This window comes from Rhea americana, unplaced genomic scaffold, assembly GCF_003343005.1.
Source record: "Rhea americana isolate MKP2758 unplaced genomic scaffold, rheAme1 scaffold_108, whole genome shotgun sequence".
NCBI lineage: Eukaryota > Metazoa > Chordata > Aves > Rheiformes > Rheidae > Rhea > Rhea americana.
The window spans coordinates 158257-171647 of NW_028185128.1; the positions used below are offsets into that span (position 1 = coordinate 158257).

Consider the following 13391-nt stretch of genomic DNA (forward strand, 5'->3'; position numbering starts at 1 on the left):
AGAATCTGCTCAGCAAAAGCTCTTTGCCTGAGAGAAAATCTGCCCATGTCAAGCAGAGCCTGAACCAGAGGAGCCAAGCAGTTTGGCAGTAGAGCTTGTGAAGAATAGCCCCAGCACACTACAGGGACGTTAGTACAAATACTGTTAAGATCGGGCTTTATGAGCTGTATTCACAAGTAAACCAACCCCTGAGAAAGACTAAAGCATGTTCGTATGTTAATAGTTTAGTTTGCAACAGTAAAGTTCCAGCAATAGCAATTCAGTTATTTGACTCTTCCTGGGGTTAACTATAATTAGGAGAAATTAATGGTCAAATGGCCTGCAAGCYGTTTACCCTAGCAGTTGCTAATTCCGAGGCAGCAATACAGAGACTGCTGTTGTGCAGGGTGCGCTCATTGCTTTCTATGTAGATCTGGAACATGTTAATGTGTTTGTGCTACTCTGCTGATCTGTGTAATATTGCTGAGCCACATGTCWCTGAGCTACAATTAAAAGGCAGGCAGGGAGGAGATCAGTGGAACCAAACGTGAGAGAAATAAATTAACCTTTCAAATCTCAGTTGCCTCTGAACAGAGGGCAGTATTTCTGAGTTCGTGTTTTTTGCCCTGTTCCTTGATTGCAGTTCAGTTCTCTAACTTCAGCAAGAGTGGTGAAAGCCTCTATTGGTGAAAGCAGTAGAACCGGTGTGAGGTTAGTGTGTTGGTCTTGCTGTTCAACTCGTTAATTGCTACTGCTTCATCTTCAACCTTTTCTTGGTGTATGTTATTTCAAGGAAGAATTGGAAAGCCGTGTGTGGATGAGTTGTGAGAACAGCAAAAAATTCTTCTAGAAGCTAGGACTGATGACTGAAAAATCATTTTTTTTAATGGAGTTTAGTTTGCAGTAGTGCTTCTGTACTAGGGTTACTCTGTATGTGTGTGAGGAAGGGGGCTGTTTTTAATAATATTTGCAGCTATGCTGTATTCTGATTCTTTTGATTTAATTGCTGAAAGTACTGTTCTGCCTTAGGGGATAGCATGAAGCTTTCTTTACTATTTCAGTCCTTAGAGCTGATCATGCTAGTTGCTGCATAGACTTTGCTTTCTTGCTGCTATAACTAAGGAGTTCCAAACTCAAAAAGCAGCACTTGTAACACTTATTTGRAAATGCATGGAAACTACTTAAAACTGTACTTGTAGTGATTGTAATTCACTTTGAGAGCATTGTATGTACCTCCCCCTGAAATACTCCTAGACTTATTCACACTTCTTTCTTTTTCGTACTGCATTGTCTTATTTCCAGGGAGAAAACAAATCGGCAGCTTAGTATTCCTGAAATATGTGTATGTGTTTATATTGTGTGTGTATATGTATATACATGTAGAGATATACACACACACACATATGTGCACACATATATATACATATGTGTGTGTGTGTATATATATATGTGGAGATATGTATACACACACATGTGTATATATATATGCACATATATGTATACATATATATGTGTGTGTATACACACACACAAACATATTTATGTGTGTATCTACATATGTGTATATCTTTWTTTTCTTACAGATATGTCTTTTAAAGCCAAATATTTAGGACATACTCTTTTCTTCTCTGGGAAGAGATAGTGGGGTAGTTTTTTGTGGGACAAGATAGARGGGGAAACAGAAAAGGATTCTCTACATTTAGACCACACACCATTTTTTTCTATTCCATGTGTTCCCTTGTTGCCCAGCAGGAAAAGTGTTGCCTAAATAGCAGAAGGAAAAGCTGAGGAGGTCACCAGCTGTGAAGAGAGCSTCCCGGGGTCAGCTGAAGCGGGGAGCTATGTCAGTGTTGCTCTTCTGTATGGGCTTATTCTGCCTGGCCACAGGGAGGGAAGGTGCTCTGAGTCTGATCAGCTTGATGGAGAGCCTATGTTTTTCTCTGCTCAGCAGAGATTCCTTTAGGAGTGCTTCTAAATACAGGGTGATTGATGCTGGGGAATATTGTTACTCCAATCAGTGCTCAAAACATAACAATCATATATAACTGGCCTATATTTTTTATTGAAATAGATTCTTAAGCCACCACTTCACCTGGCAAGTCCCTGAAAATTGCCAGTTCATTTGTCACATGGACACAAACACTTGAAGCTCTGCTTGCCGATTGTGTGTTGGTAGAAGGCCCAGTTCCTAGACAAGGACAGAAATCTTTTTCAAAGCAAAGAAGCTCAGGAAACATTTCAGAACTTCAGCATAGTTTATTAACTCTAACTCTTTGATAATATCCGTATGACAAATGTAAACCTGGTACTAAAACTTACCTAGGAATGCATTTAGCTCCCCTTCTTCCTAGGTAGCATTTGCTCTGAGTGGGGTTTACTCAATGCCTATGTCTACTCCTCAGGAGGATTGAATGCTTGTGTCTGCTAATCAGCTGCTGCTGTTGCCTCTCCCTTTTATTAACTGATAAGATTAGAAGGGTAACTTTCAGGAAAAATACAGGTTGATGTTGATGTTTTCCTTTGCATTGTTTTTATTAACTTCTTTCTAGCCTTTCAAGAAAGAGTGATTCTCTTGTGTTCAGAAGGGGATTTTAGTGTCCCTGTTGGTGTACTCTCTTCCCTCTCCTGTACCTCCTCTCTTCCCCCTGAAGTCTGCTTTGCAATGGACTTTGAAATCATATGCTAGTGATGTTTTACTACTGTCATTAATCTGGCATGTACATGGACACTCATTAGTGGTGAATTATAATGAATTCAATCTAGTATTATATGTCACATCATTCACATTAATACCAAATTAGTTCGTTCGCTGTTAACGTTATTGCAGGGAATGTTAAATTAACAGTGGACCTCTGTTGAAGTGTCCCTTAAACACCTAACTAGTGACAGTTCCTCTTCCCCGCTCCTTGTAGAATTCTAACTCATTTTGTATACAAGAATTCAGCTAAATAGTTAGAGCAGAATCCTGAAGCCTTAAATAGTGCCAGTTTTTAGAGATGAGAGCTGCTTCCCCTTCCTAGAGACAGTAATAAGTCATGAGGAATAGAGATTTCACTTTTAAATGTATGCAGAACTATGGATATAAACATTTTAATTATGGTTTATCCTAACGGGGGGGAAGGATGCTTTATGTGTGTAAAATCTGTGGATCTAGTAGCAAAACTGTGAATTCAAACTTGAGCTGCCTCGATTTGGATGAGAGCAAAATGTCTCCTCTCTGCCAAATTCATAGGGAACTTTACTCTGTTTTCACTTCCAGAAAGGAGGCTGGCTCTGTTGAGTACCTAATACACTGTGGAGGAGTCRCACACTGATAACACTTTACAACTAGGCATTTCTGATGGCTTTTTCATAGGAAGCCAAACTAATTGTGAAAAAGGGAAGGCACGCATTGCACATGAACCACACCATGCTGTTGGGGTGTGTAGCTGGGGGCTGGAGGGACGAATTGTTGTGAATACTCAGGATGTAAATTTTCAGTGAAGYAGGTACATTGTGCAGAAGCTTCCTGTATGGATTTGGTTAACAGCACAGGCAGAAAGTTAGTTACCTTGAAAGTAGTTCTGGTTAGTGAGAGTTAGAGCTGAAAAGAGGTGAGGAGAGCTGAGAAAATATATTTTCACTCGTGAATTGTGATACTGTGGATGAAGACTGTGCAGAAAAGGCCAGAGGGGAGGACTGGCTCAGCTGTTTTTAAACTCAGGCTACAAGCAGAGAGAAAATTGTTAGTGACAGGAACAAGGGAAGACAGAAACACTGATCCAGAAAACTGTATGCAGAAAAACATTACTTCTAGCATGTACTTGTAAATTTTTTCTGAAGTAGCTACCTACATGCTTTCCTGAACAGAGTAGAGCAGGAGAATAGTTTTTTTTCCAGAAGCTAATTTACCCTTACAGAGATAGGGTGTGTCCTTTTGCCCTTTTCACCCCTCATACACTCTTACTGCCTACTTTTTGGTTCATCTATCCCAATATCTCTGGAAGATCCCAACCTACCCAAACCTGTTTGCCTTGAAGCAAGTCATCACCCTTTCAATCCAGCTCTTTTCAGATCAGTACTAAAAATTCATTGGAACAGCCATTTAAGATGATAATGCAATAGACAGCACATGAAAGTGTCAAGATGCAAGCTACAGTGATCCAGAAAAAGAATAAAAAACTATGTGCGAAACAGAAAAGAGAAAACCTAGGAGACAGAATAGTGAAGTTCAGATCACTCATCCATCAAAAGCAGACCAGGAAGGTGTAGAGTTAGTGTCAGGCTACACTGAAAAAGCTCTACTCTGTCACTCATGTGATAAAACAAATCTTTATGCACTGGTATGAGCCAGCTATATGTTTGTTGGTCTCAAAACGAAATCCATAACAATACAGAAAACAGGAGTAAAAGTAAAATAGCTGGACCCTATCAAAGATGGCACTGCATCAAATCAGGGGTAGCCATCAAATATTTTGAATGTGATAGAAAAGCGTATGCTGGAGTTTGGAGGTGCTGTAGACTTCATTGGGGGACAGATGTGCACTGCATTAATACTTCAGCAGCACAGTTAACTTACTGCTGCTGGCTGGTTCCTTTCTGAGCTAAAGATTCAGGTTCTGGCATGAAAGAGTTCTGTTTTGTGGTGCTTTAGCTCACAAAACGATGCTCAGGCTTTGTGCACTGTAGGGGTAGATTCCTGGAAAAGGAGAATACTTTGTGTTGCTCAGATGTGCAGTCTGCAAGGTTTTAGGGGAGGGGTCCAAAAAACAGGTACATATTTGTCCATGTTATCCTGTTTTTTCTTCCTCTCCTTGCTTACTTTGTTTTTTTTTTTGTGGAAAGTCTTCAGAGGTGGAGGGTTTTTTAACACATCAAAGTTTCTTTGCAGGTAAATGTTTGAAGCATTCCTCCCTTAATGATAGAACAATTTTTTTTTTAGTACAATCTCTTGCTTTTTATGCCATTCAAGGCTTTAAAAATGCTTTTATGTTGTTTCACAGGGCTCACTTGGAGGCAAGTGCAGAGAAATGGAACAGATTGCTGACATCTCTGGAAGAGTTAATCAAATGGCTGAATACAAAAGATGAAGAGCTGAAAAAGCAAATGCCCATTGGAGGGGATGTTCCAACCTTACAGCAACAATATGACCACTGTAAAGTAAGTTCCTTAAATTTTATTGATAGATGTGCTGCTCTAAAAGATAGGATGAAGAAGATGCGGATACAGCAGAAACGATCATAGTGTTTACTTTTTAAGAAAACATTTTGCTGTAGGTCTCCACTCCCTTTGCTTCCCACCTCCCTCAGCAAAGCACAGCTGAGGTATCTCCTTTAAAATTTCATCAGAATAGTTTTTGATGCGTATGCTCTGTTCAGTTCTGTTTTGTGATCCATTCCTGATCTTCTTAGATGTCTATCAGGCAAAATTGTTATTCTTCAAGTAAAGTATTGTAAGTAAGAAATGAACATGAACTACAGAAACAATGTGAATGTAATTTCAGTAAAATTATGCAAAATGGCCTTATATTGCAGTAACGTGACCAATATTATAGGGTCTCCCCCATTCCAAGTGCAGATTTATATTGCAAGATGACTCAAAAATGCTTGAAAGAGCTGAAATCAATCTACCTGTGTCTTACTGTTTTTACTATAACATGTTGTTTCAGCTCTCTGGTTTTGCTAGTTCTGTTTCACCTTGATGCATATTAAAATATTAATTCATAAGTAATTTTTTGACAACAAACACTCTGTTGTGCCTAAAATATACCGTYGTTTATGTAGAATATAAATTCTGTCTAACAATTCTGATAAATAGTCAAGTTAGGACATACTTGCCATTGGGCAAATTGATTCCAGTACAGCTTGTTTCTTCTCATCATATTTGCTCTACTATGTGGTATAGACATGGGAGAGAGAACAAATGCAGCTCTATAYAGTTGATTGCATTATGACTGTGTTTCCCTCCCCCCAACACAGTACTGATGTCTTTTCTGTCATGATGACAATATTGAATTTGAGAAAATGCTTAGAAATATAGAACAATACTCTTGAGGAACTCAGAAATGTATTTTGACATGAGCAATGCTTTTGAGGCTTAACCCCAAAATGCAAGAATATAAGGAAGTCTGCATGTTTCCTCTTAATTTAGTCCTTTAAAATAAAGTTATTAGCATAAACTCAGGATCTTTGTTTCTTGAGAGTTCATCTCTTCCTGTTATCCACTTGAATCATCATGCTCAGTTTGCGGGCACATCTGCTCTGAACTTTCTAAAATGATCAAACTGTGGTTTGCTATTGCAGAAGAACAATAAAAGGCTGGAACAGATCCAAATATGTTTGAAAGCAGGTCAGTGAGAGATGATGGGTTCTACAGGTCATTTTCTAAAAGCTTGTGCCTGTCTCATGCTAGATTAGATTATAACATATACCTGATCATAACAAACAGTACTACTGTTAGTGGCTCTCATTTAAAGATCTCAAATTGATTTTCAAAAATTACTGTTTTTATGTGCTGTTTCAGGAGAGGAATATAGGAATAAGGATGCTAGATACCTCATTGGAGTTACTACTGAACTGCAGCAGTGGGAGGGAGAGTTGCTAGAAAATTTTCTTCCTAGCCGTAGCTTTAAAGAGTAACTTTTTGTTTGTTATATGTTGAGGTAAAGCTAAGACTTTGTGGAATATATACATTCAGGAGCTGTAAGAGATTACCTTTCATGTCTGAAAAAGCAATGTTCTTTTGTCACTTGACCTGTGTCACTTGCTTTTGCATTTACTGTGGTTATTATTAGGATATAGATATCCTGTTCCAATATTTAATAGGAGCCCTATTAATGGGCTGCAACAAGAAAAAGTTAAAGTAGCCCTATGCATTTATCATGTTTTCTGTACATTTAGGTGGGCAAGTGTGCAGTATTCAGTTGTAGATATTTCTGAGATGAAGGTTGAATGATTTTTTTCTATTATTTTAGCAGGAATGAAGGAATTCCATTATGTCATGTGAATTTTTCTGTGTCGTGCCAGATATGAACCATGAGCATGTGACATTTCATGAATGAAATGTTCTTCTATGAAATGATGCTGACTGGTGATTCCCAGAGGAAGGAAAATGAATTAAATCTCTCCATTGATTTTATTCTCTGTGGCAGCACTTCACTGCTGTTTCCTAATAGGCACTGTTCGTTACTTCACTGAAGCTGCAGTTTGCTAGTAAACTCTATCAAGTTGAACAGTTGTGTATTTTCAGGCAGAAAGTAAAAACTGAAAGGAAAAGCCGGGAGGAAAGAGAATAGGGAGCAAGGGGCCCAAACCTTTTGCAAATCCCTCTTCCTATTCCTCTGTATAGTTAAGTGTTTGGTATAGTTAAGATGTGGAATAAAGATGCCCTTTTTGGAGGGGGAGGGGGACAGTATAAATTTTATGACTGTGATTTTTTTGAAGGTATTTTGAAATCTTATGCCAAATCTCCCCTTTTGGCAGATTTTTTATAAAGGATTTGACATGCTTCTATGCTGTCAGTCCTTCTGTGCCTTGTGTTAGTATTACTGGCCAGTGTCACTTGCTTCACATTTAAGCTGCTCCTTTCAGAATATACACATCCTATATTAAGCTGACAGTTTTAAATGGAGATTTGAGATGTAACTATTCCATACAAAATGGTTCAGTGTTGTTATTTTAGAAATCTTGGAAAGAAGCTATTCAGTAAAACATCTCTGTATATCCAGCTATGTGTATGTATGCATGCTGTGAAACACGTGTGTGTGGACCATAGAGTTTTCTTTAACCCTTCTTTTGTTTCTATTTCTACTTGGGAGAAACAGCCAATAATAGTAGTCAGCTATTTAAATGGCTTAAATACTGCAAAAATACGTCTTGATTTCTCTCACCTTGCTCCCTTTATTCCACCTTTTTTCACTGGCTGTCGTAACATCATATAAATACTGTGTTTCTTTCCTCTTCTTCAGATATTAAGCTTTCTAAGTGTTTCATATTCCCTGTAGGATTTACATTTAATAGCACTAAAATTCTCAGCAGCATGACTATCAACTGTCATGACTGTATCCTGTGTAGCTGTGTGCAGAGCCGTGCCAGCTTCTGCACGGGTCTCTTCTTTGTGTGAGTGGTCGTGTGCATCTCTGATTTCCTTGTTCCTTTAGCGTCACATCTGCTGAGGGCGTTGCCTTGAAATTATCCCCTTGCACACTAAGCGGCTTGTTCCTCCCCATTATCTTATTTTCATTTCCACTTCCCCGTGATTCCTTTGCTCTTGTTTCCAACTTGCTTATCTGAGCTTGTTCTCTCGTAGGTACTTTCTGCTATGCATGGTGAAATTCTGGCTCAGCTCTTTCAGATGTGGATGCATGTCAATCTCATCTCCTTTTTCTTCTATTCTTTTCTTTTCTCTTTTTTTTCCCCCTCTAGGTCTGGATCTTTCTCATCTTAATGTTACTTGTAACCTCTAGTTACTTGAGAACTGCTCTCTCTTATTCTAGATTTCTTTTCCCTCCTGCTCATCTAAGCTGTTGACTTGTTAACTTCTAGTTAATAGTGCTAATTTATTGGTCTTTCTCTCTGTTAGTATCTCTCAATTTGGTGCTTGTCTTTATTGTGTTATATAAGTATGGAATTATGTGACAGAGGCTTTGAGTTAACTCAGGTTGTGAGCTACTGAGGTCTATTTGGACAGGAGGAAAGAAATGACTTGCAAGTTTAAAATTTAACTTGCTTTTGTTTTTAGATATTAATGATAAGTCTGTTCTTTAAAAACAAGTATTATCCACAGCAGTATTATTTGTGTGAATCAGGGTTACAGATTTAGCCCAGATTTTCCAGATTAGCAGGAATCTTTTGGGACTTATCAGATACTTAAAACATTTGTACAGATCATTGAGGTGTTCAGCCCAATTTTCATCATCTAGTAGTCCCATCATGTACTAAATGCCAACTGTAATCCAGCAGAGAGCAAATACTGTCTGAACACTGAGTTATGCTCTGTATCTTGGAAGGGGCAGGGCAAGAAAAGGGTTTCATTGAGATAAGAGACCTTGAATTTCCCATTTTAACTGTTCATAAAATTTGAGAGTGGGGCTATGATGATAGCCCCAAGAGCGAAAACTCATAAATGCTTTGTAGGAAGATATATCAGGAAATGGAGAGGAAGTTTAAAAATACTCGAATTAAAAATCAGCTTTATGAAATGTACCTGTACCTAAGGTTGTACTTATATTCACAAAGCACAGAAAACTCACTTGTAAAGAAACTGAAACTGCTGAAGCAAACAACTGTAAGGAGAAGAAAATGAAGACAGCTGCCATTTCAGTTTGTAGTGCCAGCTTTTTCCCTAATTCTGTGTTTCACGCTGGTGCCCATCCTCATGAGCTSAGGTTTTGCATTTCATTCTGTGTTTCTCCAGCCTTCTTTATGATTTAGGATTTTGAAGTGTGSCGTAAAACTATCTGCTGCATAGGTTATGTTAAAGAATATTTACATAGATATTCTATTTTGCCAAAAAAACAGATGGTGCAGAAGTACTGTGAAGAATCAGTGGGTTAGGTCTGTGGATATGGAAGTACCTGGAGTTGTGCCTGTGTACAAGCACAGGAGATGTGGATGGTGACCTCCTGGCCTCTGTATGCGTGGGTAAACTTGCATGTGGCATCTCTCCACTCTCTGAAGGAGAACCTGAACAAAGTGTTCTTTTACTAATATAAATCATGGTGGTTTAGGTTTAAGAGAGAACAGTACATTTCAAATTAAGCAGAAATGARTACTCTCTCTTATAAATCCTTTCTGCATCTATGTGCATAAATGAACAAGGGTCTAGCTAATACTAAATAATGCATGTGTCTTAAATCACAGAGATGCTTAAGTTGGCTTCGTTCAAGTCCAGAATGAATCAGGCAGGGACCTATGATTGTTTCATCAGTAATTTATGTCTATGGATGGATCATTAATATTTCAGATCCTCATCAGATTTTTGGGGGTTGCTGTCAATGTACTTAATGTTCCAAAGCTGATTTGTTGAAGTATTCAAACACTTGAAGTTGCAAGTATTTCTTTTGGGTTTAGTTAGTTATTGCCACTTTTATCAAAAGCATTAGCTTATAGCCAACTGGAAACTACTTTCTGTTTGTTGTTATCCCTGCAGGGTGCCTCTAATTCCATTGTTTACTTTACCAGCAGGAAAAGACTGTGAGAAAAAAACATTTTTCTAGGCCTAACTTCTCTGTGCTCTTTTGGTATGTCTGACTGATTTTGGGCAGTGGGCTTATACTTAAATCCTTGTTCTTACTTAATTATTTTAGATTAGGTTTTCTTTTTTTTCCATATTAAAACCTGTTTCCATTGTTCTTACGGTTATAATCAATTATTTGTAACAGCAAATGAGTAGTATCTGGTGATTTCAGTGCTACCTTAGTCTGTGCTCTTAATTATAGTTTAGAAAGGGGTTTTAAAATTTTTTATACTTCTCATAACAAAGATGTGCAAAATCTGGATTGRGTAGAGGTAGTCAGCTATGTTGATGAAATACTAATTTTGACCAAAATTTGAGYTATGAAGGAATGAGAATAGGGAGAATTAAACAGTTTATGGCTTGAAGAGGAGATTCTACAGAGCCTTTTGGTAGAAGACCACCTCCGGTCTGATCCTGTAGACTAAAGTGTGAATGCATTCACACTTAATGTGTAAACAGCGTTCTGTACCACACTACTGTGAAGTAGCTGTTCAAAATACGGATGTGTTTTCAAAAACTGTATACTCTATGAACAGGAAGAATAACCTTCCCACTAGTCAATCAGCATTACTGAACAGTTAGAGAGCTGCTTAAGTAAACTCATAATGCGTTAGGAGTCTTTTAAGGACTGTTGCAGTTTTAAGTGCTTTGCGTATTTGAGAATTCTGAATGTTGATTATTCATGAAGAAGAAAGATTTCACAAGCTCAGTACAATTTCTTTAGCTTAAAATGAGGCTTCTTCCTTTCTGAGATGTGTTTAGGAAAAGGAGTTGAAGTTATGAGTGGGAATATTTTGCTTAAGGAAGAACAGGGTATAGTTAATGCCTGAAGTGAAATGAGAGTTCTCACGTGTCTGACTTAAAGCCATTGCTCATTAAGGGTTTACTAGAATAGATTTGTCTTACGTGAATGATTCAGGTGTGTATCACTAACTGCTCTCCTGGACAATTTTTCCAAAGAATGATGTGTAAGCAAAAGCATGTCACAAAGAATGAAATGTTAAATTAAGATGTCTATGTAGTGTATTTTTTACAACAATAAAAAAATCTGTTGCTTTTGGCTATATTTCAGCTTGGTCCTAAAAGTTCARTTGTCTTGTGATAATTTAGGAAAGGTACAATGGTTTCAGTACTTGAAATAATAATAATAAAAAAAATGGGTAGTGAAAGAACTAAACATTCTATCACTACAACAGAGTAAAGCAAGTTATCTTGCTGTGGTGAAAGCAATTGATAGACGCTTTTTTTCAATACATTAAAAAAAATATTTCTGTGGGGTTGCCTTCTCAATGTTATCTTTTTATACAGACATGAGTATATTCATCTCGTATTCTCTTTTCCAAGAATCCAGTATCCAGGCTGTTTTAATCAAAGACTGCTATATAAACTTTGAAAACCTTACTGGATCTCAACTCACCAATTAAAATCTATGTTTTTGAAGGTTTATAGTTAGCCTCAAATGTCAAAGAGGATATTCTGGCATTGTTTTGGAGGGAAATGCATATGAAAGCAGGCTTACACTGCTGAAAGAGCAGAGTGATTCAGAATTTCTGGTCTATTTCTTGAAATGCTGTGATCAATTCAGTATCTCTCTTTCTTCGATATCCTCTTGTCTCATATCTCAAAAGTAAGTCTACTCCACCTCCATGTCTTCTCTGCAATAGTCCTTGAGTAACCTGAAAGCTTAGAAGGATGCACCAAACCAGGAGCTTACTCTTCTGATGTCTTGAGCTGCAAGACATGACTCACAGCCAGTCTGAATACTGTTAAGGCCTGTAACTGATGTTGGGGGATGTAACTCATAAGTATGACCTGCAGATGCAGACCTCACCTGCAGCCAAGTGCTAAGCCAGATGGAAGTAACAGAGTGCAAGCACATCAGTGATCCTTTCTGAAATCCCACTCAGGCTTTGTAGCTTTGGATACTCTCCTGCCAGCATGTAACTAAACAGCTTCTGAATGGGAGCTGCCTTTCATCTTGCTAGTTCAGAAAAGACAAGTGATGATCCATGATTGTCTTGATTCTTAACATGCTCTAAGCTGTATTAAAATTCCAATGTTGGACATCACATTAACAAATGGGATCACAATTTTGAATTCTGAGGACCTTGTGTAACCTTTTGAGGCTTTATTATAGGGTTCCTTCCTGGAACTTTACCATAAACTGTAACCAAGTCATGTAATGTTAGAAATGACTGGCTCCTATATTCTAGACCTCAAACTATACCTGAACCATTTGGAGTGTGTTGTGTGTGGAAAAAAAAGAAAGAAATACACACACACACGTATGTGTGTGTGTGTGTGTGTATATGTATCTATGTATGTGTATATTCCTGTATATATACAATTCTTTGACTCAAAGTCCTCATTTCACTGGGGATAAAAGTGTGTAAACACATAGGAAATGTCTTTATGGACCAATGGTCCATTTGTCCTGGTATATTTTCTTCAGTAGTGGCACTAGGAGATGCTATCTGTGGAGAATATGTTTTAGCCTGGCCACTGTGCGTGAGCTGTTCCTCTTCTACTCCTAAGCATCCACTATCATGGGAAAAAGAATGTTAAAGAGTATATCCCTACCCTGCTCTTTATAATATCTGTTTTGGACCTGTTTCCAATTAATTTGTCTAATTTATTTTCAAATTTTCTGACATATTCTGCCTCCACCACTTCCCACGGCTATATAGATGCCAGATGCTCATCATCAATTCTGTTTAGCCCCCCCCCCCAACAAACCACACAACGGTAAAAAAAACAGAACAAAACCACACCCCTACTATTTATATTCTTCAACTGATCTCCTTCTGTTTTTAAAGAGTAAATGCCCTTTGTTTTAGTACTGTGGGATTCGGTGTATAACTGTTCTTTACTTCATGGTCCAAGTTCTTCATGATTTGGAAACCTTTATCATACATCTTTCGAACCTTCTGCTCTCTTGAACTGAAGAGTCCCAGTCTTTTTAATCTCTCCCCATAAGACTGCTGCTGAATTCCCTTAAACACCTCTGTTGTTCTTGCCTGTGCATTTTCCAACTCCACTGTGTCCTCCTTGAGATGTGGTGACCGGTATTGCACACAGTATTTAAGATGAGGTTGCATCAGCATTTTATACTGTACACAGTAATGGCTGTTTGTCTTGTCCTTGGCAACTTTCTGATGATGCCCAACATTTTATTGGCTTTCTTGGTTGCTGCTGCA

The 13391-nt window shown here is 38.0% G+C and overlaps 1 protein-coding gene across 1 annotated transcript in view; it reads left to right on the plus strand.

The window, feature by feature from the left end:
* Positions 1 to 13391, plus strand: part of UTRN (utrophin) — a gene marked incomplete at its 5' end in the record, with an annotated part of 298945 nt that overhangs the window by 157742 nt on the left and 127812 nt on the right. The window contains one exon of the mRNA XM_085310498.1: positions 4962 to 5118. Within this exon, the coding sequence (XP_085166624.1) occupies positions 4962 to 5118 (157 nt within the window). The remainder of the gene's footprint in view (positions 1 to 4961; positions 5119 to 13391) is intronic.